We start from the raw sequence: 26,378 nt of genomic DNA on the forward strand, positions 1-26,378 counted from the left end.
AAGGGATGGCAGTTATTTTATTTTTGTGTAGTGTTACGGTAAGTTATCTTGACGGCCTGTTACCTTAAATATAAAATAACATTTTAATACATTTTATCTTGAAGGCACAACGGAAGATTCTTTTTTTAACCTGGACCTGATTCCGATTCTCCGGCTTCTTGCCGCAGAATGAAAATAGAACTCCTGTGTAAAGGTTGTGGTGCAGAGCTGGACTGAGAGACTCCTCCCCCTCGCTTTCCAAACAGGAAGTGGCTCCAAGAAGCCAAAATCTTGTAGACTTCCTTTACTCATTCACTACATCTTTTTAACATCTTCTTGAAAATCCTATTTTTTTCTTGATATTTTTCTTTATTTGAAGTTATTTAAGTTCTAATTCGACCAATCGGATGCCTCAGGAAAAGCATGTGGTGCCTGCTGGCCCCCAACCTCGAACGTTTGACAAATTCTCTCAAGCCATTTTCAGTGGAAGGGGTGTGGACTACTGTCACTCCTGCTTGGTGGCAGTAGTTGCCATAGAAACGTTGACTCAGACCCATTTCCTGAAGTCATCTTAGAGCGGTGTGACTGCATTTCATCCACAAAAACAAACAACATCCGAACTTTTACAAAGATAGATGTATTGTATATACAGTCAGGACCATAAATATTTGAACAGAGACACTTTCTAATTTAGTTTCTGTACATTACCACAGTGAATTTTAAATAAAACCACTCAGATGCCATTGAAGTGCAGACTTTCAGCTTTTATTCCATGGATTGAACAAAAAGATTGCATAAAAATGTGAAAAACTAAAGCATTTTTTAAACACAATCCCTTCATTTCATGGGTTGGTAAGTAATTGGGAAAATGAAATAACTGAAAACCAAATGGTCATTCCTAATATTTGGTTGCAAACCCTTTGTGGGCAATGACAGCCTGAAGTCTTGAACTCATGGACATCACCAGATGCTGGGTTTTCTCCTTCTGAATGCTCTGCCAGGCCTTTACTGCAGCGGCTTTCAGTTGCTGTTTGTTTGTGGGCCTTTCTGTCTGAAGTTTAGTCTTCAACAAGTGAAATGCTGCTCAATTGGGTTAAGATCAGGTGACTGACTTGGCCGTTCAAGAATATTCCACTTCTTTGCTTTAATAAACTCCTGAGTTGCTTTGGCTGTATGTTTACAAGTTTACAAGCCAGAGTTACAACTGTGCGGTGGAAGCTGCACAGGATTTAAAGAGGGGGGATTGATGTCAATCCACCGAGCAGCGAAAGCACCAGGGGACCGGACCGGACCCAAGCAGCGGAGAGATGGCAGCGGGTCGGAGGGACAGCGCGGCGTGCGCAGGAGAGTCTTCAGGAATACCAGAGGAAATAACCACATGGAATCTGCAAATGGAGCCGATTCAAGCCACAATGCCGAGGCAGAGCTCAAAGACTGAAGACAGAGGAATGTTGGACAATTCCAGACTCATGTCTAGCGGCAGACCCCCATCTGGAATGAGGTCACCCTGCCCACCCACCAACAGGGACATGAGAGGAGAGACGGAGACCATCTCCATGTGGAAGTCAGAGTTCTTTTTTATGATCAGGTTGTACAGTTCTTTACATTTGTTTTTTAGTTGGTCATTGAGTTGTCCACTATCTAGGTGCATGGATATGAAGGGATTAATAAATGTATAGTTTGAGTATTGCCTCACTGAATGTGAATGGGCTAACCACGCCAAAAAAAGGGGGATAATTCTACAAAAATTAAGAAAGGAAAAAATACAGTTAGCTCTATTGCAAGAAACCCATTTGAATGACCAAGAACATGAGAAACTTAAAAAACTAGAATTCAGAAATACATATTTCAGTTCATATAAACAAGGTCGTAAACGAGGAGTTGCTTTTTTGATTTCCAACAAAACCAACTTTGAGATTGACAAAGTGATAAAGGGGAAGGACGGGCAGTACATTACAGTAAAAGGACGAATGGGAGACGCAGTTTTAACAATAGGCAATGTATATGCCCCACCTGAAAGCAATAAACATTTTTTTAAATCTTTGCTTAATGTAATTCCTGTGGAAGCTGAGGGGATATTAATCTGCGGTGGAGACTTTAATGTAGCCTTACACTTCAGGTTAGACACCACTAGCATACACAAACATAAAAAGACTGTCACCAAATTTGTCAAAATATCCATAGAAGTATTAGGACTGATTGATGATCCCCATAAGAAAGGTTACACACATTACTCCCCAAGTCACAAAGTAGATTATTATATAAATGATTATAAATAGATTATTTTTTCATTTCTAAATCTGATATCAGCAGAAATAAATATTTCAAACAGGAAAAAACAAACAACGTGGAGATTAAATGTTGGTATTTTGAATACTGACCCAAATATAAAAGACATAAAACTGATATAAAACCATATTTGGAGGAAAATGATAACGGAGCCGCAGACCCCACAGTATTATGGGATACTCTTAAAGCAGTAATGAGGGGAAAACTAATAGCAAAAACAATATGGTTGTGGAAAAATAGAAATATAAAGTATGAAGAATATTCTACAAAATTGAAAGAACTTGAATAACAGTTCATAAAAGCAAATACAACAGAAATATATTCACAAATACAAAACATTAAAAAACAAATCAATCACGTGTTAGAGGAAGAATTAGAAAAAAACAGTTATTTTGAACAAAAGTTTTCAGGAAGCAGGGCCTAAATCAACGAAATTATTAGCCAAAATTTAGATAAAAAACAACAGGTGCTAAATGCAATTTATGAAGTTATCGATCCAGAAACTAATAAAGTAACAAATAGCCCAGAGGAAATCCAAAAAATATTCACTACTAAAAAATACTATATTCCCAGCCTCTCTCAGCTTGTGACCAAGATAAAAGAAAATACAGATCTACCATCTATTGGATTGAATCAAAATAAACTGCTCACAGCTGAAATTACAAAAGAGGAAATATTAAAAACTATAAATACTCTGAAAAACAATAAATCACCAGGCAGCGACGGCTTCCCAGCTGATGGTATAAAACATTTAAAATGAAACTTACCCCAATTTTACGCAGATCTCTGAACTGGACCCTACAAAATAATAAAAGGCCTATTTCATGGTTATTAGCAATAATTTCAACTATATTAAAACCGGGGGAAAACAAACAGTCATGTGCTAATTATAAACCTATTTCAGTACTAAACACAGATTACAAAATCTATACATCTATAATTTGTAATAGGATAAATACATTACTTCCTGACCTTATCGATGAAGACCAGACGGGAATCCTAAAGAGTCGGCAGACACACGATAACATTTGGAGAACCTTGCATAGAACTGAAAGAGCCCAAAGAGAACATAGAAGTACAGTTCTCTTAAGTATAGATGCAGAAAAAGCTTTTGGAAATTTTTATTACTAGTCCTAGAAAAAATGGGATTTAACAAATCGGTAGAAATAATAAAAACAATATATTCACAACCAACGGCTAGAATTAAAATAAACGGGAATTTAATAGGAACATTTAAATTGGAAAGATCCACAAGGCAGGGTTGTGGACCCTCCCCGACTCTGTTTGCTCTCTTTATCGAGTCTGGCACAGGCAATTCATGAAAAACCTGACATTAAAGGAGTTTCACTGAATGGAGTTGAACACAAAATAGGATTGTTTGCTGATGACATAACCCTTGTGCTATCCTATGACCCCCCCACCTTACTTTGACGGGTTCTCCCCACCATGACAAAGGTGGATAAAGGTGGAAAGATTTCATGTAATCCATGGACACCAGTGAAGATCACAAATCATTGAAGAAAAAAGGTTCAGAGCACTGTCTAGTGGGTCTAGATGACCCAACTCCTAACGTCAAAGTGCCTAGGATAGCACAGGGGTTAATAGCGTACATCGAACAACCAGAAACATCAATTCCTCATTTTATGGACATATTGGAAACATTTAAACATTTATCTGGATATAAAATAAATATTTACAAAACTCAAATTTTAAAATTCAATTACGTTCCCTCTCAAGGTATTAGAAACTATTTTAAATTCAATTGTAATATGAAAAACATTAAAATATTTAGGTGTGGAAATAACACAAGATTTTCAAAATATAAACAGTAAAAATTATTCAGTAGTACAAGAAAAGATACAAAAAGACATTAAAAAATGGTCAACACTTCCACTAGATTTCTGCTCTAGAATTGAAATAGTAAAAATGAACATTTTGCCCCAGTTTCTATTTCTCTTTCAGGCTCTACCAACACAGGTCTGTAACACGCAATTTACACTGTGGGACAAAACCAGATTCATATGGGACAATAAAAGATCCAGAATAAAGGAGGTGTGGCACTTCCAAAGCTGAGAGAATACTATACCGCTTCACAACTACGATACTTTTACTGCTGGTGTAATCCCCAGTATACTGGAAAATGGAAAAAAATATAGAATCTAAAACTTTACAAGAACCCATTCAAAATATTAATGGAGATAAAGAACTATATGAAACAAAGAAAATAAATCCCATAACAAATCATACACTAAATGTACGGTTCAAATTACTGCAAAATCCTAAATAGTGCAAAAAATTAAAATGTGTAGCACATGATAGGCAATTTAAACCAGCAGAATATGACCAAACCTTTAATTATTGGACTACAAAAGGAATAACGGCATGGTGCTTGTTAGAAAAGAAGGATGGACAGCTGGAGAGTTTTGAGAAGTTGGCTAAACAATTTCACTTTGAAAATCTGGATTTTTTTGTAGAAATTTACAAATGAGAAACTATGCATCTAATCTACAGATTAGATGCACTAAGTAGGGAGCGGCGCGAGCAGTCGCAGCGGCCCCGTGCTCTCAGTGCGCGTGTCTGTGTTTATTTTTGTTTGCGTTTATTTATTTATTTTTTGCTTATCTTATTTTTATTTTTCTTATTTCTTTTTGGTTCTATTTATGATGCTTTTTGATGTTACAACAAAACACAAGTACAGTCGACGAAGACTGTTGGAAATTAGAAACAGCAAACTATGTGATGTTTTGGACATTAAACCAGGGATACTGGAAGAGCTGGGACTACTACGCCAGCCAGAAACCACTACACGGAACTCACCAGCCGCGCCCACCCCAGGAAGGTCGCACCGAAAACGGTGTGCAAGGACAAGGAGGAGGGGACATCGTGGAGGTATCAAAGCCCGACTGGCAGCTAACCCAACTCGTCCAGCCATACCATCTATACTTCTGGCTAACGTGAGGTCCCTGGACAGCAAGATGGATGATGTTCGTCTACTCCGATCAGCAAACCGGACAACGAGTAACTGCTGTGTGTTCATCTTCACTGAAACATGGCTAAACAACAACATTCCCGACTCTGCCATGCAACTGGAACAACTAACGTGCTATCGGGCGGACAGAGACATCGTAGACGGAGGAAAAACACGCAGCGGCGGGGTCTGTGTTTACATTCTTGACGCATGGTGCCGGGACGCTCAGCTGGTGAGCAAACACTGTTCACCGCGGGCGGAGTTCATGATCCTGAAGTGTCGTCCTTTCTACCTGCCGAGGGAGTTCACTGCGATTTTATTACTGGCAGTATACATCCCCCCGACAACCAACAACAGTGACAGAAATGCGGCGCTAAATGAACTATTCCAGCCATTGGTGAACAACAAACAGCACATCCAGATGGCTTCATCATTCTCGCCGGAGACTTCAACCACGCTGATCCCAAAACAGTCCTACCAAAATTTCATCAGCATGTGCACTTTCCAACAAGAGGAAACAACATACTGGACCTTGTTTACACTCCTCACAAAAAAGCTTACAGAGCAACCCCCCTCCCCCACATCGGAACATCAGACCACCTCAGTGTCATGCTAACGCCTGCATACAGACAAAGGGTGAAACTTGCAAAACCTGTCTTGAAGAAAATAAGAGTGTGGCCAGAGGGAGCATCTTCTGCCCTTCAGAACTGCTTTGAAACAACAGACTGGGAAATGTTTAAACAAACTGCCACCTACAACAACCTGACAGACATCGAGGAGTACACAGACACAGTAACCTCCTACATCACAAAGTGCATCGATGATGTGACACACACAAAAACCATCATCATTCGAGCCAACCAGAAGCCCTGGCTGACAGGGGAAGTCAAATGGCTATTGAGAGGCAGAGACAAGGCCTTCAGAGCAGGGGATGAAGCTGGCCTAAGAACAGCAAGAGCCAACCTGTCCCGGGGCATCAGGAAAGCAAAAAAGGACTATATGCACAAAGTCTCTTCCAACTTCAACGACAGCAGAGATGCACGGAGCCTGTGGCAGGGCATCCAGGCCATCACAGACTACAAGCCTGCACGCTTTGAAGTACTAAACAGCACACACCCACAGAAGACGCCCCCCTGCCCCCAGGATCAAACTCTGTGTGACCAAACGCCCTCTTACATGTGCACCCCAAATGGAGACTGGATTTCATAAAGGTTAAGAATATACAATTTATTAAAAACTTGACACAAATTCCATAAAAGAGAAAGTTAAAATAGACTCGGACAGTTGGACCGCACTCCAACACTGCATGAGGGCGGCTGCCTCCTGGATCGACTCAGCCCCACTGCACCGGCGGGTAGCCACAAACACCACCAAGGGAGATCTCTGATCCAACTCTCACCAGGAGTACCTGCTCAGGGCCCAAATGCAAACAAAACCCACCACAACCCAAACAGTGATTAAAAGAAAATACAAAACAGAAGAGGTGCACCTGAGCAGGTCACCACTAATTTACGGGCTGAAAACAGGGGGGTCCCCCTTACACAATACTAAATATGGCACCCACCAGCTACCATAAGGATAAAAGGAGGAGGCAGCCACCTTCAGTCAGGTCCAGACACCAAGATACTAAAAACGAGCACAAAACAGTTTAAAAATGGATAAAAGCAAGGGTGTCAAGCTTGATTAAAACATTAAAAACAATGACTAAAAACGCTAAGCAAAACAGCAGTGGCAACTCTGCTGGGAAAAGAAAAATAAGTTAGTTCTCCCCTGGGAAAAAACACATGTTTTACAAACCCTTATATTACCTCTCATGCCCCAGGGTCAGAAATCATGCCACCACCTGTTAATATAAATAGAGTTTAAAATCTTGCAAACTCAAATGCTTAAAAACTTTAAAAGGACTCAAATGATTAAAAGCTTTAGTAAAAAAGGTCCACATGTCAAGCTCACCCACCAAGGCCAAACCAGGAAACCAGCACCTAGATGGAACTCCCACTGCTGCTATTTATCAGCCTTGTGAGCCAATCACAGCTCAACAAACAGGTGCTGGCCATGAATGTTCATCTATGGAACACCATGAGGGACAAACTACCACCCACAGCCCTGTCTGTCACATTTGCACCTGACAACTGCCAGCGTGAAGAGGACACTCTCCACCATCAACCCACGGAAAGCAGCGGGTCCAGACAATATCCCAGGCCGTGTGCTGAAGGACTGCGCAGAAGAGCTAAAGGACGTCTTCACAGACATCTTTAACATCTCCTTGGAGCAAGCCATCGTCCCATCATGCTTCAAGGCTACAACCATCATCCCTGTGCCAAAGAAACCATCACCATCCTGCTTCAATGACTACCGCCCCATAGCACTAACGCCCATTATCATGAAGTGCTTTGAACGGCTAGTCATGTCACACATAAAATCCACCCTTCCCCCCACCCTGGACCCTTTTCAGTTTGCATACCGACCCAAACGATCGACAGAGGACGCCATTTGTTCTGCTCTCCATCCAGCTCTCACCCACTTAGACAAAAAGGACGCATATGTGAGAATGCTGTTCATAGACTTCAGCTCTGCATTTAACACAATAATACCACAGCAACTCATTTGCAAACTAGACAAGCTGGGTGTTAACACCCCCATCTTCAACTAGCTACTGGACTTCCTCAGCCAAAGACCACAGACAGTACGAGCCGGCAACAACACCTCAAATACAATCATTCTCAACACCGGGGCACCTCAAGGCTGTGTGCTTAGTCCGCTGCTCTTCACCCTGCTGACACATGACTGCACAACAACCCACAGCACAAACCACCTTGTGAAATTTGCAGACGACACAACTCTGGTGGTTTTCATCACCAAGGGCGATGAGACCCACTACAGGGAAGAGGTGGATCTGCTGACAAAATGGTGCAGAGACAATAACCTCCTGCTAAATGTCAGCAAGACAAAGGAGATTGTTGTCAACTTCCAGAGGGGCAACACTCAACACCTGCCACTGATCATTGATGGTACTGCTGTGGAGAGAGTGAGCAGCACAAAATTCCTGGGGGTTCACATCAGTGAGGACCTCTCCTGGACCGCCAACACCACATCATTGGCAAAGAAAGGTCAACAACGTCTCTACTTCCTGCAAAAACTAAAAAGATCAGGTGCCTCACCAACCATCATGACCACATTCTACAGAGGAACCATTGAGAGCATCCTCTCCAGTTGCATCAGTGTGTTGGATGGTAGCTGCACACACAGCAACAGGAGAACCCTGCAGCGCATAGTCAACACAGCCAGGAGAATCATTGGAGCACCACTCCCCTCCCTGCAGGACTTATACATCACCCGCCTCACCCGCAAAGCACTAACAATAATCAAGGACACACACCACCCTGAACACAACCTGTTCAGCCTTCTGCCCTCGGGGAGGAGGTACAGGAGCCTCCGCTCCCGGACCACTAGACTCAGAAACAGCTTCACACACCAGGCCATCAGGATGCCAAACACCCTTTCCATCCACCCATCTCCCCCCATGAACAGTGCTCAAATGACCCCCCCCCCCCCCCCCCCCCCCGCTGCTTTGAGACACTGCCTTAAGTGCACTCACACTTTTAATAGCAAATTGCTCAACGTTGTAAATTGTATCTTTTTCTTTCTTTCTACTTATTCTATTTTATTTTATACATATACTTTTTTATTTTTCTTCTCCTGAACAGACACGAGAGAGCAAGAAACGGAATTTCGATTCATTGTATGTGATGCACATTTGAAGAATTGACAATAAAGTTGACTTTGACTTTGATTATAAGACTGTGATACACAGTGGCTCTTCTGGGGATGAGGGTGGGATCATTCAAACAATAATAAAGGCATACAGAGACAGCAATTCTAAAGTGATTAGTACGCTATATAAATCTTTAATGGAGTATGACAAAAACACAACTTTAAAAGTAAAATGTAACTGGGAAAAAGAATTAAACATAAAGATACCTCAGCAGGACTGGTCAGACATGTGGAGACACCACCATACCACCACTGGATCACAAACATGGAGAGAGTTCGCCTGGAAGAAGCTTATACGATTTTTTTATAACACCGAAACTGAAGAACAAACAGATAAAAACAAATCAGAGCTGTTGGTGTGGATGTGGAGAAGTAAATGTAGACCATTCTCATGTATGTTGGAAGTGTTCAAATGTGACAGGTTTTTGGAAGATGGTGTGTGATGTAGCATGTAAAGTGCTGGGATATACAAATCCTCTGGAACCAGAACTGTTTTATTTATATATGTTCTTAGGAATACTTATGTAAAGTTATGTCACTAGCCGCGAAAAAATCATTGACCAGGAACTTGGGCTGTAAGTCCATCCCATCAAAGGAGCAATGAACTTCAACAATTAACATCTATTCAAAGGAAACAATAACATACAGGCTGAGACTGCAAGAGGCACAATTACACCGAAAATGAGAAAAATGGACACTTTACAACAAATAGACACAAGAAGCACCTAGAATTGACCCTTGTTTTTGATTGTTGTTGTGGTTTTTCTTTTGTTTACATGTAACAAAAACTAATAAAAATAAAGTAATAAAAAAATAAATAAAAATTGTTTTTAGACCATCCACTTGGTCTGCTTCTGTTTGAAACTGGCGGGGGGCATTTGCAGGACTTGTCTAACTTTGGGTAAAACTTGGAGACAGTCGTCCCCAGAGGACACTTTGTTCCAGGAAAGACGCTAAAGGTTGGTGTCCCCAGATCCTTGTAGAGATCGTTCAGACTCTTTGTCTGCAGATATTTGTCTTTGGGCTCATCAGGAACGTTCTCACCCCAGTGCGCACTTGCTAACCACGCCTTTTGGTCATCACTATAGCAACAGAACGCCGACCACATCCGGGAGGGAATGTTGACTCGGTTCTTGAGTTTTCCGGTACCGGGCTGTGCTCCAGTCACCACGAAGCCTTCAGTAACACCATTGCTGTTTTTGCAGAAAGTTTTCATGAAACATTTGACGCATTTCTCCATCTTCGCCCAGCTTCCACCGTTGAACGATTTCACTTGTGGAACAATGTTGGTCAGGGTGAAGGTGGAGTTTTTGGCCGTTGGGGTGGAGCCATAGGAGCTTGGACATACATGACCTCTGTCATATATTCCACTGTTTTTGTAATCAAAATTTGACGCTTGGTGTTTGTAGGCTCCTTGTTTCTTATTGTCCCTTTTCATGTTCTTGTCAGCAGATTCATCTTCAAGCTGTAAAAGCAGAAACGTTTAAATCTTTAGATAAATGGACACACAAAATAACATGAACAGTCTTCCAACATTCTTGACAAAAGCTCCCTCTAGTGGGAGAAGTCTGAAACACCAAACAGAATTTACTCCTCCAACCTCCGACACCGTTTAAGCTACGGTCATATTTACAACTGCTGCCGTGTGGTGGGGAGGCATCGGCAAATCCTTCCAGATTAGCTGCTGCCGCCCCATTTCTTTAACAGTTGTTGGTGTGGTCAGGAGGGGAAAAGGTCATGACGAATTCGGGCCATCAGCCAGCAGGAGATGTGATTGGACGATGTGTAAATGTCTCCATACAGCAGCTGCCTGTATGTTTTTTTGTTTTTTAACTTGTCCTGTCCAACAGCGGAGCAGGTCAGAGCTGAAAGCCTCTTGTGTTGGACAGATTTTACTGTTACAATGGGGGTTTATGGATCTTTAGACAAACAGAGACTGTATTTGTATAAACCCCTTCTGTAATTGAGGTGGAATCTTGTTGAAGAGGGGTGTACCCATGCCCATATTTGTGTAAAAGTATATAAGCAGGTGGGTTGAATGAAAGTGTGCTTCTTGATCACATAGAATACTCCAGCAAGGGCAGGAGGCCCGGCACCCCACACCCCAGAGCTCGGCAGCCCAGCCGATCCAGGCACCCCGTCAGACAAAGACCTGGACGCAGCCACCCTCACGAGCACTGGACCCCACACAACGCGATTGAGGACTAGACCTGGCAGCCCCCCCGAGCATGGAGTAGGAGGAACTCCAGAGCCGCAGAGTAAGAGCCCCCCGCCAGGGCAGGGACCCACCCCACCCCAAGGCGCTCCCGGCCCAGACCCAATGCTCTAAGACCTACACTGGTGGCCAAATGAGAGGCTCGCCACTGCCTGGACAGCTGTCCATGTCAAGTGCCAGCGGCCACCAGCTGCCCGGTAGCATATAAAAAGCTGCACAAGTTGTAATTTTTAGACAACATGCCTCTCAAAAACACATCAACAGCAAAGCCTCAGTGCCTAAAACGAAGGTCCAAGCGTTCCAAGCACAGCTGTGTTTATATGCGGGACTCACAGTGGCCGGGATCGCCAGATTGACCTCTAAACATTGCCAAGACTCTGTGGCCCACGTCAACAGTCGTCGTTAAGTTCCAATCACTAGAAATTGGAGGGTGGCAATGAGATGGCAGCACAGGGGCTGGGGGGGGGGGCTGGAGGGCAGCAGTGTGAAATCGGCCAAAGATCAGACGATAATGGGGTTCTTGAAGACCCTCCCAAGAGACCCTCAGTCAATGATGGTGCTGCTGACTTCCCGCCACCCGCCTGCCACTGGACTGCCACTCGCCTGCCACTGGACTGCCACCCGCCTGCCACTGGAATGCCACCCGCCTGCCACTGGAATGCCACCCGCCTGCCACTGGATTGCAACCGCGCAACCTCCAAATGAAATCCAACTGACACCTCCCGATTACAAATGTAGCAGCGCTGGCGCCTGCGTTTTGCTGACAAACTTGCAAATTAATTAACTTCAAATTCTATGTTGATAAAACATGTATATATATATAGGTTACCTGAGGTTCAATCATCCATTTTTTGGGTCTTTTTCCAGCTTTTTGGTCTTGACCAACCCTGATAGCAGAAAACACAGGGATCCTTTCTTTGGTGTCATAAAGTGTCAGAAAGGTTCTGATGTTCCTGTAGGTCTGGCAGATGGGCTTGTATCGGTTCTGGTCCAGGATCTTCCCGTCCTTCAGGATGTTTGGAATTTGAGGAGGACTTTGGTTCAGAAGGAAGTCGGCACAGTCTGAAATGGACCTCGCCACTTCAGTTTGTGTGGGCCCGAAAGACGAAAAGAAAAAGAGAAGGAGGAGGAGGAAGGCTGTGCGGGGCAGAAAACACCCCAGAGGCAGAAACATCATCTGTCCAGAGAAGACAAAGAAAGAGGTCACAAATCACCAAAAGGAATATTTAAAATTAAACAAAATTATCTTTTACCAACATTGGTCATTTGACAGATTATGGACCCTTTTCATTTTACTCAACAGCATTAACTTGTCATTAAAAATAAAAAAATAATAAATGCTTAATCAAATATTAAAAATCGTTAAATTGATTTATTTCTAATGATAATACTTCACTTGCTCAAAAAAATGAAAAAATTGATTCATGACTTTTCCTAATGTAAAACAATTTTGCACATATTTTAACTTTTGATACCTGAGCAATTTTTGCTATGAAGATTTCTGAAACAGTGTTATGTCTATTTTACTGATATAGTATTATTTTCATTAATCATATAAATGACTTTTCTAAGTGACATAATTTGCATATATTTTGGATACCTGATCTGCATTTGCCATGTTGATTTCTAAAAGTTATTTTTCACATAATAATTAAGTAATTCATATTTTGTCATGTGCTTTATTGATATTTCAGGATTCTTAATTCTGTCTGATAAAAGTTATGAACCGGATATTGATAAATCATGTAATAAATGGTTATAGTATAATGGGGTGGGATTATATAAATTTGCTTCATTCCACCCCCTTTCAAGCAATATTTATTAATATGTCTCATAATAATAAGTTTCATTAGTTATTGCATGAATGTATAACTGATGATTGTATTGTTTTTGTGTATTATTCTTATCTGATTGCTTGAAAGAAACCATTTCAAATCAAATCTTTTGAAATCATTTTTTGTTGACAAAAATGGCAAAAAAGCAGAACTGTTGAAAGAAAAACAGACGAAGCATTTCTCCTACTTTAAAGTTAAGCCTCATTCTGTCATTTTCTTGGGTTAAAAAAAAACATAGATCAAAAATAATGTCCTGTTGAAATGTTTACCACCAATCTGAATGCTAATGATGCCAATAATTGAACTTTACATTAAAAATAGAACATTATACAAATAGAACAAATAACACTTCAAACAAACCTTCAAAGTCGCCTCTGTTCTGTCTTTGTAGCTTCACTGACTTCTTCAAATGTTCAGGGAAAAGAGAACTTGGAAACCTTTTATTTTTCTGAGAAGGAAGTAAAGCAGTAAGAGGAAGTTTCTCAAAAAACTCAGATGATTTAGATGATTAAACTTGTCTGCTGCGTAGAACTTAACATTTCTAACTAGAGAACATTAGAACATGAAGGTTTTAGAAATGTGTATTTATTCAAGAATTGGTCCCCTAATGCAGTGTTTTTTAACCAGTGTGCCGTGGGAAATTGCCCTCATTCACTGATCTAAAAACATTTTCCATCTCCAGGATTTCAGCTCTGTGTTCATCCAAACAAACACTGATAAAGCACTGAGTAGTTAGGAATGTGAAAGATCGTAAAATACTTTTTTCTTTGTGTTTATTTGATTCTATTAAAGACATTTTGATAAGAATAACGGTACCGCGATTTGGCTGCAGCTAAAGCTGTTTGCGAAGAAGTCCCGCCCCTATAACTGTCTCCACCAATCATTCTTGGAGTCTTAATCACATGTCATCAGTCTGACCAATCAGAGGTGGTTCAAGTTTTCACTTCCTTGTTCTGAATCTGCTCATAAAGTGGCTCAGTACTAACAAAAATACCAGCTAAAGCTCGTCTTTAGCGGTGTAGCTTCCCACAGAATCCAGTGTCAGACCGTGGAACAAGTCAACAAAACCATGAAGCTCAGAGACGAGAGTCTGTCTGACATCACTACATCTCCCATGATGCATTGGGTTAAAGTGACAGCATCTCAGCGCACAATGAGTCTTCATTGCTAAACATCTTGAAACAACAACAAACACACATCAGACAGTTTTTAAATCTTCTAACTTAACTTTTATTCCATCTTTTAGAAAAAACAGCTGCAGCTTCAAGCTTTTTCTGCCACAGTAATTACAAAAATGCGCATTAGATTGTGGAGAGACTGTAGATCAATATAGACTGAGTTTCTCCTTTTATAATTTTTGGATGCTGGTGTGCCGTAGGATTTTTGTTAAGGTTAAAGTGTGTCGTGGCCAAAAAAGGTTAAAATCACTGATCTAAAACCCTGTCAGCAGTTTAAGGACAATAATATTTGTGCATTTAAGACTCATGACTACAATCATGCAGAGGAAAATGTCACCAGACCAAAGACCACCAGAGTTTCTACGTGGCAGAGAAATGCATCTTGGTATTTAAAAAAAAAACTTTTATACAAGTTTGCCCCAAAAAAGATTTGAGACAAAATGCTAAATTATTCTGAAAAAAGCCAACATTTGAGCAGATCTTTACTTGTTACTTCCAAAGGAAAGATGACATCATTCTTTATTAATTCAGATTTCTAATGTTCAGGCTGGTACATTACAAATGCAATGTTCCTTTTAAGACTTTTGTCATAGCTCAATGGCCTAGTGGTAGAGTGTCCGCCCTGTGACTGGATTGCTGTGATTTCAAATCCAGGCCAAGTCATACCAAAGACTCTAAAAATGGGACCCAGTGCCTCCCTGCTTGACACTCAGCATAAAGGGTTGGATTGGGGGGTTTAACCACCAAATGGCTCTCAAGCGTGACCACTCCCCCATGGGAGGGGTCAGATGCAGAGAACAAAGCTAATGGGACTTTAACTTAACTTTTGTAGCAGAATTTCAGGTGTTCAGATTGAACCCACTCCTTGGGTTCCACCCTTCCAAATGGAACCCAGCTGTGGGTACTCTCCCCATCAGCACTCTGCTTTGACTGCTAGATGAACCTGCTCCAGTATTCATCACCAGTTCTTTTCAGTTATGCTGCAGTTCTTGGTTTGATGTTATCTAATAACCTGAAATTATATCTAGACCTTCGCTCTCTCATGTACTCACGTTTGCCTTCTTGTCAACATGATGTATCACCACTAGTGTCGGGTCCACTAGTGGTGATACATCATCAACTCTCTCTGTCTGGTTACTCCTGAGCTCCTGACCTCCAGCCACGCCACGACTTTATGCCATGCAGCCGCCACCACCATCCTTCAAGACAAGCACCGCTGGGCCGCTCCAAAAGTGAACTACGCATCGCTACAGAACAGAGGAGTGCTTTACTCCCCTTCTTGGACTGCATCCAGTTCTCACTTCCTCTTCCACTGAGTCTCAAACTCCTCCATTGGGCAATAAATCAGTGACTATTTCGATCCCTGTGTCTGTGATCTTTTGGGGTCCAGCAACCAGGTCTGTTTTCATTCATAGTAAACATGACATATAGCAAATATCAGAAAAAAATGACAACAAAAATCCGAAAAAAATATTGAAAAATCAGAAAATATCAAAGTGAAAAAAAGATGGCATAAATCAGAAATAATAGCCAAAATCAGAAAAGATTATTGCAAAGATTAGATAATATGGCAAAAATCAAAATAGACTCCATCAGAATGCTCCTGTATTTTTTCTCCACCCATCTTCCCATCAATTCTAACCGTCCTCCCTGTCCCTGCTGAAGAAAAGCAGGCCCAAACCACGATGCTGCCACCACCATGTTTGACAGTGGGGATGGTGTGTTCAGCTGTGTTGCTTTTATGCCAAACAGAACATTTAGCATTGTTGCCAGGTTCCGGTCTGTTTCACCTGACCGGAGCTCCTCCTTCCACAAGTTTGGTGTGTCTCCAATGCGGAATAAATTTGCTTGCCCACTATTATAGTTTTTTATTTGTGAAAAAGGTTAGAAATATCCAATAAATTTCGTTACAATTCCTAAATGTTCCTCACTTGTTGTTTATTCCTCACAAAAGATTACAGTTTTATATCTTTATGTGTGAAGCCTGAAAGGTATTTTAGCCGATCGCTGCTAGCTCAATGGAGAAAGTGAGTGTGTGTTAGCCTGGGGGCGGGGCTGGCAGCACAGACTTTTCCTGGAAGGGGCGGTTCCTCACTTTGTGATGTCATAATGTGAGGACACACTCGTTTCCGTGGACCGTGTTACAGCAGCACTCATGGCGAAGGAGAGCCTGGCACCGTCTGGAATGTGGAGCCACGAACCTCTGAGTCCAAAGGGGACAACAGGATGGTGATTGGCTGAGAAGAATGTGGGCCATTTAGCTATTGGTCAGAATGAAGGTCTAAGGGTGAGTGGCATGTAGAGGGAGGGAGCAGCAGCCAAGAGCTCCAGACGGACTGTCGATCTTCCTGATTGGAATTTTTATTTATCACTTTTTGAAAGCGAACTCCACTTTAGAGGATTTACAGATTTAACAGAAAGATTTTAAAAAGACAAATCCAATAGTATTTTAGATTTAAAAAAATGTAACGAAATCAAGCAATCAAATAAAAGTGAATGAAAGGACAGAAAAAAATGATGAAAAAATGATTTAAATGACAAACAAATGAGAATCTTTATATTTAAAAATGTGTCTAAACTTTCCTAACATGAGAAATCTTTTCCATTTACATTTTTTTGTTTTTAGCAAAAAAATATGAATGAACACATTCATGCTTCAACATGATTGTGTTATTGTAAACAAAACTCTTATAGATTAATTGTTATTGATTATTAGATGTCACAAGAACAGGCAGACGGCTGGATCCAAATGCAGCAGGTTTATTAGGTCAGCTAAAGGTCAACGAAGCTAATTCAGGGTCAATAACAGGCATGAGATCATCAGAAGAGAGACGGGGCAGGCAAACAGAAGATCAGATTCAAATATGACACTCGCTAATGAAGGCAGAGTAACACAAACAATACTTCACACTGAGTGAGGCTCAGTGCAGAGCTTAAGTAGACTGTGGTTGATTGATGATTGACAGTCAGGTGTGCGGCATCCAGGAAGTGTGCGCTGGGGTTGCTGGGAGAGGAAGTACTCTGAAGACGGTTCCTGCCGATGACCAGAGGGGGAGCCAGAGTTCTGACTTCTGACATTTGACTTATAGATGTGTTTATGATCATATTTTGCATCCGGATTCTCCGGTTCTTACTATTTATTTTTGTGTTCTCCAATCACTCACAGTTCAGAAGCTGAATGATTGTAGCTCTGACAGCCCAACACCAAGTATTTACTGTTCATTTCAGGTCCTGCAATGATTATGTAATTATTTATTATTTTGGTTTGTCCGGACGCTTCACAGAAGTAGAAAACAGCTTTTTACTGTACATTTGATCAGTTTTATGTTTTGGTTGTGAGTTGTCGTAGTTAATTAGTATAAAAACCCAAGAAAAAGCTTTCCCTTTTTTTTTAACCAAAGATAAAAAATATTGTAGACCATCTACTTGGTCTGCCTATGCTTAAAGGTAGGCGGGGGGCATTTGCAGGACTTGTCTAACTTTGGGTAAGACATGGCGACATTCATTTCTGGAGGACACTTTGTTCCAGGAAAGACGCTGAAGGTTTTTTCCTTCGGATCCTTGTAGAGCTTGTCCATAGCCTCGTTGAGATCGTTCAGACTCTTTGTCGGCAGATATTTGTCTTTGGGCTCATCAGGAACGTTCTCACCCCAGTGCGCACTTGCTAACCACGCCTTTTGGTCATCACTATAGCAACAGAACGCCGACCACATGAGGGAGGGAATGTTGACCCGGTTATTGAGATATTTGTCACCGCTCTGTGCTCCAGTCACCACGTAGCCTTCAGTAACACCATTGCTGTTTTTGCAGAACTTTTCCATGAAACATTTAACGCAGGTCTCCATCTTCTCCCAGCTTCCACCGTTGAACGATTTCACTTGTGGAACAATGTTGGTCAGGGTGAAGGTGGAGTTTTTGGCCGTTGGGGTGGAGCCATAGGAGCGTGGACATAAATGACCTCTGTCATATATTGCACTGCTTTTGTAATCAAAATTTGACGCTTGGTCTTTGTAGGCTCCTTGTTTCTTATAGTCCCTTCTCATGTTCTTGTTAGGAGATTTATTTTCAAGCTGTAAAAGCAGAAAAGTTGACATCTTTATATAAATGGACACACAAAATAACATAAACAGTTCTCCTCCAAAATTCTTGACAAAAGCTCCCTCTAGTGGGAGAAGTCTGAAACACCAAACAGAATTTACTCCTCCAACCTCCGACACCGTTTAAGCTACGGTTACATGTACGACTGCTGCTGTGTGGTGGGGAGGCATCAGCAAATCCTTCCAGATTAGCTGCTGCCGCCCCATTTCTTTGACAGTTGTTGGCGTGGTCAGGAGGGGAAAAGGTCATGACAAAGCTGCGCAGCCACAGGGCGCCCGAATTTGTCGGCCAGCAGGAGATGTGATTTGACGATGTGTAAATGTTTCTGAACAGAAGCTGTCTGTATGTTTTATTTCCTAACTTGTCCCGTCCAACAGCTAAGCAGAGTATAAATTTGTATAAACCCCTTTTGCGTTTGAGGTACAATATTCTTCAAGAAGGGTGTAAAAACTGTGCCCATGCCCATATTTGTGTAAAAGTAAATAGGCAGGTGGGTTGACTGAAAGTGTGCTTTTTGATCACATAGAATGCTTCAGCAGGGGCAGGAGGCCCGGCACCCCACACCCCAGAGCTCGGCAGCCCGGCCAATCCAAGCACCCCGTCAGACAAAGACCTGGAAGCAACCAGCCTCACGCGTTGTAGGTGGCTTCCAAATCCACGATGACAAAATGTCACACCAAGCCTCATCTAAGTGTAGAAGTAAAGAGAAGAAGAAAAAGAAGCCCCTCCCTGCTTGTACAGTGTGAACACTAGAGGCTGAACGCGAGTTTAGCTTGTTCTAGTATTTAAATTCTATGTTGATAAAACGTGTTTTTTATTGAGGTTACCTGAGGTTCAATCATCCAGTTGTTTTTGGGTCTTCCTTCAGGGTTTTGGTCTTGAACAAACCTGATAGCAGAAAACACAGGGATCCTTTCTGTGGTGTCATAAATCGTCAGAAAGGTTCTGGTGTTCCTGTAGGTCTGGCAGATGGGCTTGTATCGGTTCTGGTCCAGGATCTTCCCGTCCTCCAGGATGTTTGGAATTTGAGGAGGACTTTGGTTCAAAAGGAAGTCGGCACAGTTCAAAATGGACCTCACCACTTCAGTTTGTGTGGGCCTGAAAGACGAAAAGAAGAAGAGGAGGAGGAGGAGGAGGAAGGCTGTGCGGGGCAGAAAACACCCCAGAGGCAGAAACATCATCTGTCCAGAGAAGACAAAGAAAGAGGTCACTAATCACCAAAAATGGAACATTTAAAATTAAATAAAATTATGTTTTGAAACAGTTTTTTTTGTTGAAAATAATGCAAAAAAAGTCACAGTTATAAAGAGAACATAAAACAGATAAACTATTATTGGTTTTTGCTAATCCAAAATTAAACCTCGTTCTGCCATTTTCTTGGATTAAAAATAAAACATAGACTAAAAATAATGTCCTGTTGAAATGTTTACCACCAATCTGAATTTAAAATGCTAACAATTGAACTTTACATTGAAAAAAAAGAACATTAAATTCTATAAGAACAAAAAACAGATATAGAGAGACTAAAACAAACCTTCAAACTGAGTTCTGTTCTATCTTTGTTGCTTCACAGATTTCTTCAAATGTTCTGAAAAAAGAGAACTTGGAAACCTTTTATTTGTGACTGTGAAGGAAGTAAAGCAGAAAAAGGAAGTTTCTCAAGAAACTCAGGTGATTTAGATCAGCGGTCCCTAATCTTCACTGTGTCACACACCGGTTTGATGTCAGATTAACTTCTCATGAACCGCTCATTTAAATGTGATGGACTAACACTGTAGCAGGAGGCAGACAGACGTGACATGTCCACGCTAAGCTTTTATTTTGACACGCTAAACATTGTACATCGCACAGGTGTCATCATCCTCTCCCCTTCCCACACTCATGGTGCTAAAAAGAAGTAAACACAACAGGAAGAAATAACTAAGGGTGAAACAACAGAACTGCCAGATGAAAGGACCTGTAGGCAAAAAGAAACACCGTGTTCAACCGTATTTTGACCAAAGCAGGCAAAGGGGATTGTATCCCATAATTCCCTGTGATGCCAGCTCCGACAGTGACCCCTGCAGCCTGTGGAACGCCGACAGCAGACCAAACATTTACGTGACCGACACTACAGTACAACAAAGTAATATGACCTGCATGAAAACTGTGGTATTTTTCTAAACATAGCGATAAACAGGAATTATGACATGAGCAACGTTCTCTCTGCCCGCAACACTGTATTCTTCAGAAAACTTCTAAAACAGAAAAACATGTTTATAGCCCCAATGTGGAAGTGTATTATACTCAATAAAAAATAAATAAAACTGATGATCTTCGTTTATTTTTTTTCTAAAATAATGTAATGTTAATTCAGAAAAAACTATGGTGAAAATCAGAAGATATGATAATGAAAATAAATTATAGCAAAATCAGAAAAAAGCAAAAATCAGAAAGAATGATAGTGAGTGCCCTGAAAAGGGTTTTAACTACGTTAGTTGTGACACTGCCCTCTACTGGTTCTGTGTTGCATCACTGTTAGGGCTGCTGTGGTGCAGAGGCAGAGCAGGCCGGTTCCTGCCTTTCTCGTCCATGTGTTGAAGTGTCCTTGGCCAAGACACTGTTTCATGTTGTTCCTGGTGGTTCCAGGTTAGTGCATCAGTGTGTGAATGAATAAAGTCCTTTAGGCCTCAAAGGAAGGCAGAAAACCAGTATAAACATCCACCAGCGTCTGTTCTGTTGGACTTTCTCGATCAGAAAGTTCTTCATGTCTACAAAGACCCACATGGATGTGGGGGCCCTGATACTTTAAATGAACGACCCTGGGGGGATTTCAGGCTGGCAGCTCAGCGGTGCGTTTATCTGTTTACTCCTCCCCACAGGTGGTTCAGTCCAATTAACTCACCTGTTCCAGGTCCGACTTACAGAACCTGGTGTGTGTTCTACGCCTTCTTCATCCATTTCCACGAGCTCTGCGTTTGTCCCCCCACCACCTGTGAGCTCCGTTAGGGTAATTTTATACCCGGAGTTTTCTATGGAGATCTTTGTTTATTGTATCTGAACGGAGTCTTATGCCAAACTAAGAGAAAAATATGGAAAATAAATTAATCTCTACTGCATGAGTTGTCTGACTGAAATGAGGTCAAAATCTACTTTGGTGCCGTTCTGACCCCCGTAAGGTTCCACAAGATCACACAGAAAATCCCTCCTGCTTTTAGTTTTCAATGCTTTATTAGAAGGTTGTGAAAATGACACAAAACATCAAAAAACATGATCTTTGAGAAAAACAACAGCATCAAAAAAATCTAGACTTTGTGAGGATCTTCAGCAAAAATCTACACATCTGTTCCTCTTTAACAGAACCAGAACCTTGTGATGGAGCGGCTCGTCCGGGTCAGCCGTTCTGCCTGACCTCCTGATCCAACGTTTTCCTGAACTGCTGGCAGTTCTCGGCGGGAAATCAGCTGCTTCACTTCTCCTCTTCATCGGTCGGTTCTACTGAAGCTGGCATCAGCGTGATGTGGCCACCAGAGGCAGCGTGGAGGAGGTCAGCCGTCCTCCAGAGTGTCGGAGAGCATGACGCAGAGTCTGGAGAAGCTGGGCCGGTCCTCGGGTCTCTGTGGACGGAGAACTTTCAGTCATTCAGAACAGAGACAATGATGAGGTTTAGAGGGAACATGAACCTTTCAGTCCAAAATAAAAGTCTGCACGTGTCTAAAGCTTCACTGGGGAGTCGTTTATTTAAAATAAAAATATTCAAACGGATCTAAAGAAGAAGTAATCTGTCACACGGCCAAAGCTTTAGATTCCAGTCACATTTCCCAAAATGCACCAGCTCAGCAACCTAAATGCCGTTTTTCTGCGACATTTGTAATCCTGCGGCGTCAGCCGCATTTTCACAAACCGCATGGCGGCCGCTGAGGTTTTAGGAAAAGGTTCAAATGAAACGGCGACAGGACGATTATTTGACAGTCAGGGTTCATTTGGAGGTCACATGGTGGCAGTCCAGTGACAGGCGGGTGACAGGAAGGCAGCAGCGCCATAATTTACTGATGGAAGGGTCGCCAAGGTCTGACGTTCGGCCAATTTCAGACTGCCGCCCTCCAGACCACCTCCCGCCCCCGTGCCACCATCTGATGGTTAGAAATCGTACGATAGCAATGAGAACACTTCATTAGCTGTTGACATGGGCTGGGCGATGACCAGATGTCTATCTGGAGATCCCACTTGGCACTTGATTAGGACGGCCGCCGTCTGGAGACGTTTACACATCGTCTGATCAGAGATTCTGCCATCCGGTGATCCACCTGCCGCCCGGCTGCCACTCGGCTGCCGCCCGGCTGCCACCCGGCTGCCACCCAGCTGCTACCCGGCTGCCGCCCGGCTGCCACCTGATTTCCTTTTGCTGTAATTCCTGCCTGACGGATGCCAACAATTTTTTTGAAATTTGTTGGGGTGGTCATGAAACATCGAACGGCACAAAATCGCACACATTCGTTGAACAACAGTTACTTTTTAGTCATTTACGCAATGAATGTAATTCCAACAGATTCTGAAGCTGCAGAGTGAGGGAGATAAAGATACAGACACAGCAGTGACAGCAGTCAAACCACAGATACAAACATCTCCTTGTTGGTAAAAAGGCATAAACCTGATCAGGAAGTCAGTCATTGGTTGTTGTCACTTTCTCTTCCTGTTAAGTCTCTGCCGTCTTTGCCTTTTTTTTACGTTTGTGTGATTAGTGCATTTACCTCCTTCCAGCAGAGGTGCATGATCTCATACAGGGTGGGCGTGGCCAACTTGGGCTTGTAGAGGCGGTGTCCCTGCATTACCAGGGTAACGACCTCGTGGTTGAGGTTGTTATCGAACGGCATGCGGCCCTCAGTGAACACCTCCCACATCAACACACCTGGACACAAACAGAGACCCGATTAAAGCTGCGGGACGGAGTTCAGGCCTCAGGCCAGCGTGGTTCTGGAACGCAGCACCGCTGCGTCACCTACCACTTCCTGTCTGACTTTATCTGCAGCCCACATCAGCGTGGGCGAGGAGTCACTTCCTGCTCTTAGCATCATTTTAGTTTAAACACATTTGGGTTTTGGGGTCTTTGCTCTAAAGCAGAGACCATCATTTTCTCGGCTAGGTTCTCCTCAGACCTCCAGGTTTTTCTGAGACCTTCAGGTTCTCCTCAGACCTTCAGGTTCTCCTCAGACCTCCAGGTTTTTCTGAGACCTCCAGGGTCTCTTCAGACCTTCAGGTTCTGCAGACGCAGCAAAAGCGAAACGTGGAAAAGACCAAACCGCGGGAACCTTGCTGTTCTTAAAGAAGGACACATCTAAAGGAGTCCTGGAGCGTTGAAGGGAAGCTATGCGAGGAAAAATGCTAAAGTTGGAGGTTTTCGATTTTTAGACGTTAAGACATTAGCGTAGCAAGCTCCGAAAAGTGTCGTTCCCCTGTTGCCAGCATCGTTTTTACCAGAATATTATAAAAACTGAGTAAATGAATCGTTGGCTGAAGCTGAATCGATCATGATTGTGGGCGTGGTTAATAATAAAAACCGTCAGTAGCCAAGGAAATGCAATAGTTTACTTCTGACGATTCTTCTAAAAACTACAAAGACCTGTTTGTCACCCCCAGACAATTAAGACATGAAATGGTTGCTATGGAGATGAAACAACAGAAAATTTACCATTTGGAAGAAAGGAATGGGCCAAAAGGGAGAGATAAGCGGGTGTGGCAGCCAGTGAGGGGGAGGGTCGCACCTTTAACGCCATTCGCCGCTCTTATTTTTTCTACTTTTCTACAGACAGAATTCCTGTCTCTAAGCTCTTCTTTCGTAACTCTGACTCCACCCAACAGTCTGAAAAAAGGTGATTGGGCGGGACAAAGTAAAGTGAGGGTTCTACTGCGTCCACCTATGGCTCCACCCACCTGAAGGTAAAAAAGACACGCCCATAATGGTTCAAAAACAAGATCCAATCAACTCAAACAGCTGATCTTTGAAACCTTCTGAAACCAGCCTCCAGTGGTCATATGTGGAACTGCATCGTTTTGAAAGAGATGGCGGGGGGGAGGGGCTTAAACAGACTCACCATAGGACCACACGTCCGACTTGCTGCTGTACTTGCAGAAGTTGAAGACTTCCGGCGGTGACCACTTGACTGGAAACCTGGCGCCGGACGAGCTGGTGTACTGGTCGTCCAACACGAACCTGCAGCGTTCAAGAGTCGCCGTCACCCGCCGCCCAGCGAGTCGGTCCGAGAGAGAGAGAGCAGAGAAGGTCTCTTACCGGGTCATGCCGAAGTCTGACACCTTCACCGCCAGGGAGTCGTTCACCAGGCAGTTCCTGGAAGCCTTCAGGGGGAATCGAACATATGTCAGGCATCGCGCAGAGGCCGGCGGGCGTTCTGCGGCGAGGAGCTCACCAGGTCTCTGTGGATGAAGCCGTGGGCCTCCAGGTACTCCATGCCCTCACACACGTCCAGTGAGATGCTCAGCAGGGACCCCAGGCTGAAGCCACCCCGCCCCCGCTGCAGGAAGTGGAGCAGGGAGCCGTGCTCCATGAACTCGGTGACGATGTAGATGGGCTTCTGCTGGCTGCACACGCCGTACAGCTGCACCAGCTTGGGGTGGGACAGTTTCCTGTTGGGACACGCAAAAGACTCCCCAATCTGCTCCCTCACAGACTCCTCTGCTATGAGCGTTCTCCTCACATCATGATCTTGGCCTCCTCGATGAAGTCCTCCTCAGACATGGCCCCCTCCCTGATGAACTTGATGGCCACTTTGTGCTGAGCCCGCCACTTCCCCAGCCGCACCTGTCCGAACTGACCGCAGCCCAGCTCCTTCATGAAGGTCAGCTCGCTCGGGTTGATCTCCCACATTTCTGAGGAGGAGAGGCAGCAGAGGTGAGGGGAGAGCGCCGTACAGACGCCGCGGGGCAGACGCCACGGGGCAGACGCCGCGGGGCAGACGCCGCGGGGCAGACGCCGCGGGGCAGACGCCGCGGGGCAGACGCCGCGGGGCAGACGCCGCGGGGCAGACGCCACGGGGCAGACGCCACGGGGCAGACGCCACGGGGCAGACAGACGCCGCGGGGCAGACGCCGCGGGGTAGACGCCCAAAGAAGACGCCGCGGGGCGGTAACTCACCGTAACTGAAGCCGGCCGTGGACGGAGCAGATTTGTCCGGTTTCCCGACCGGATATCGCAGCCTGGTCACCAGACCTGAAGGAGGCAGAGGAGCGGGGATGAAGGATCAGCTCAGTGGGAAACGTCAAAGCTAATCTGCTGATAGGTCAAAGTTCAGCTCGTTTGACTTTATTTTGTTAACTTTTTCGTTTAACTTGAAGTGTGTTTTCAACGTAGAACCTGCATACGGACTTAAAAAATGTGCGTAGAGATGCAGGAGTTTAAACACGGAAGGCTGAGATAATGTAGGTCCAGTTCCAACTTCATTTCCGGGGGGAGAAGGGCGGTCTGTGGTCCAGCCCGTACGGGGCAGGCGGGTGACCCGCAGGAAGCTTGGGGATCCCGTCGAGAGGAAATGTCCGTGCACGTATTTTCCACGTGTGGACGACAGGCTGCAGTGAACATTTGAAGACCTCCTCCAATGGAAACGGTGCTGTTAAAATGTTCTTTTTCTGACCATGGAGCACATTTACAAAGACTCTTAAGCTTCATTTCTTTGTTCAAATGTCGTAAAAAAAATGCCGTTTAAAATGAAAGACAGTATTTGTGACGCAGAAACGCTGAGCGGGTCAAAACCATCCTGATCCATCCAGATACTTCAGGATCAGCGGATCCATGTGATCCTGGTAACCAGGATCAAAAACTCAGGACTCCTATGATTCATTTCTGTGTCACGAGCAACAGCTCCACATAGAAGTTTCTATGTATATAAAAAAAGATAATTGATTGATTTTAATGAGGTAATTCACCACATCTTCCTGAGGAGACATTTGCTCCACAAAGATAAAAAGGAGATTGCTTTTAGGATTTAGAGTTTGAAGAACTTCATTTGGTCCAAATGATCATACGTTTCCACAGACGTGGTGAAGCGACC

General features: G+C 43.3%; 3 protein-coding genes and 2 long non-coding RNA genes across 9 annotated transcripts in view; all 5 read right to left on the reverse strand.

The window, feature by feature from the left end:
* Nucleotides 1-2,782: 2,782 nt before the first annotated feature.
* LOC144987014 (uncharacterized) lies at nucleotides 2,783-3,323 on the reverse strand. The gene is made up of 3 exons (XR_013650863.1): nucleotides 3,241-3,323; nucleotides 3,036-3,066; nucleotides 2,783-2,921 (listed from the first exon to the last, which is right to left on the reverse strand). It is a non-coding gene; the product is annotated as an uncharacterized LOC144987014 (long non-coding RNA).
* A 3,124-nt stretch (nucleotides 3,324-6,447) lies between these two features.
* On the reverse strand, nucleotides 6,448-7,227 carry LOC144987012 (uncharacterized). Its single transcript, XR_013650858.1, has 4 exons — nucleotides 7,194-7,227; nucleotides 7,045-7,079; nucleotides 6,801-6,862; nucleotides 6,448-6,644 (listed from the first exon to the last, which is right to left on the reverse strand). It is a non-coding gene; the product is annotated as an uncharacterized LOC144987012 (long non-coding RNA).
* A 1,892-nt stretch (nucleotides 7,228-9,119) lies between these two features.
* Nucleotides 9,120-13,519, reverse strand: LOC105356329 (endonuclease domain-containing 1 protein-like). Its single transcript, XM_011487231.3, has 3 exons — nucleotides 13,421-13,519; nucleotides 12,055-12,402; nucleotides 9,120-10,475 (listed from the first exon to the last, which is right to left on the reverse strand). Exons 2-3 carry the CDS (start codon nucleotides 12,400-12,402, stop codon nucleotides 9,783-9,785), a joined length of 1,041 nt encoding a protein of 346 aa, XP_011485533.1. The 5' UTR covers nucleotides 13,421-13,519; the 3' UTR covers nucleotides 9,120-9,782.
* Nucleotides 13,520-16,982: 3,463 nt separating this feature from the next.
* On the reverse strand, nucleotides 16,983-19,952 carry LOC105356328 (uncharacterized). The gene is made up of 3 exons (XM_011487230.4): nucleotides 19,871-19,952; nucleotides 19,164-19,517; nucleotides 16,983-18,308 (listed from the first exon to the last, which is right to left on the reverse strand). Exons 2-3 carry the CDS (start codon nucleotides 19,515-19,517, stop codon nucleotides 17,661-17,663), a joined length of 1,002 nt encoding a protein of 333 aa, XP_011485532.1. The 5' UTR covers nucleotides 19,871-19,952; the 3' UTR covers nucleotides 16,983-17,660.
* A 1,575-nt stretch (nucleotides 19,953-21,527) lies between these two features.
* Nucleotides 21,528-26,378, reverse strand: part of tec (tec protein tyrosine kinase) — a 38,366-nt gene continuing 33,515 nt past the window's right edge. For all 5 annotated transcript variants that reach the window (XM_023966087.2, XM_023966088.2, XM_078935825.1 and 2 more), the window contains 7 exons: nucleotides 25,466-25,540; nucleotides 25,029-25,200; nucleotides 24,741-24,957; nucleotides 24,605-24,669; nucleotides 24,408-24,526; nucleotides 23,067-23,224; nucleotides 21,528-21,932 (listed from right to left, as the gene is read on the reverse strand). In XM_023966087.2, the coding sequence (XP_023821855.1) occupies nucleotides 21,864-21,932; nucleotides 23,067-23,224; nucleotides 24,408-24,526; nucleotides 24,605-24,669; nucleotides 24,741-24,957; nucleotides 25,029-25,200; nucleotides 25,466-25,540 (875 nt within the window). In that variant the 3' untranslated portion in view covers nucleotides 21,528-21,863. The remainder of the gene's footprint in view (nucleotides 21,933-23,066; nucleotides 23,225-24,407; nucleotides 24,527-24,604; nucleotides 24,670-24,740; nucleotides 24,958-25,028; nucleotides 25,201-25,465; nucleotides 25,541-26,378) is intronic.

This window comes from Oryzias latipes, chromosome 18 (genome assembly GCF_053564925.1).
Source record: "Oryzias latipes strain Hd-rR chromosome 18, Olatipes_Hd-rR_3.1".
In the NCBI taxonomy this organism is placed as follows: domain Eukaryota; kingdom Metazoa; phylum Chordata; class Actinopteri; order Beloniformes; family Adrianichthyidae; genus Oryzias; species Oryzias latipes.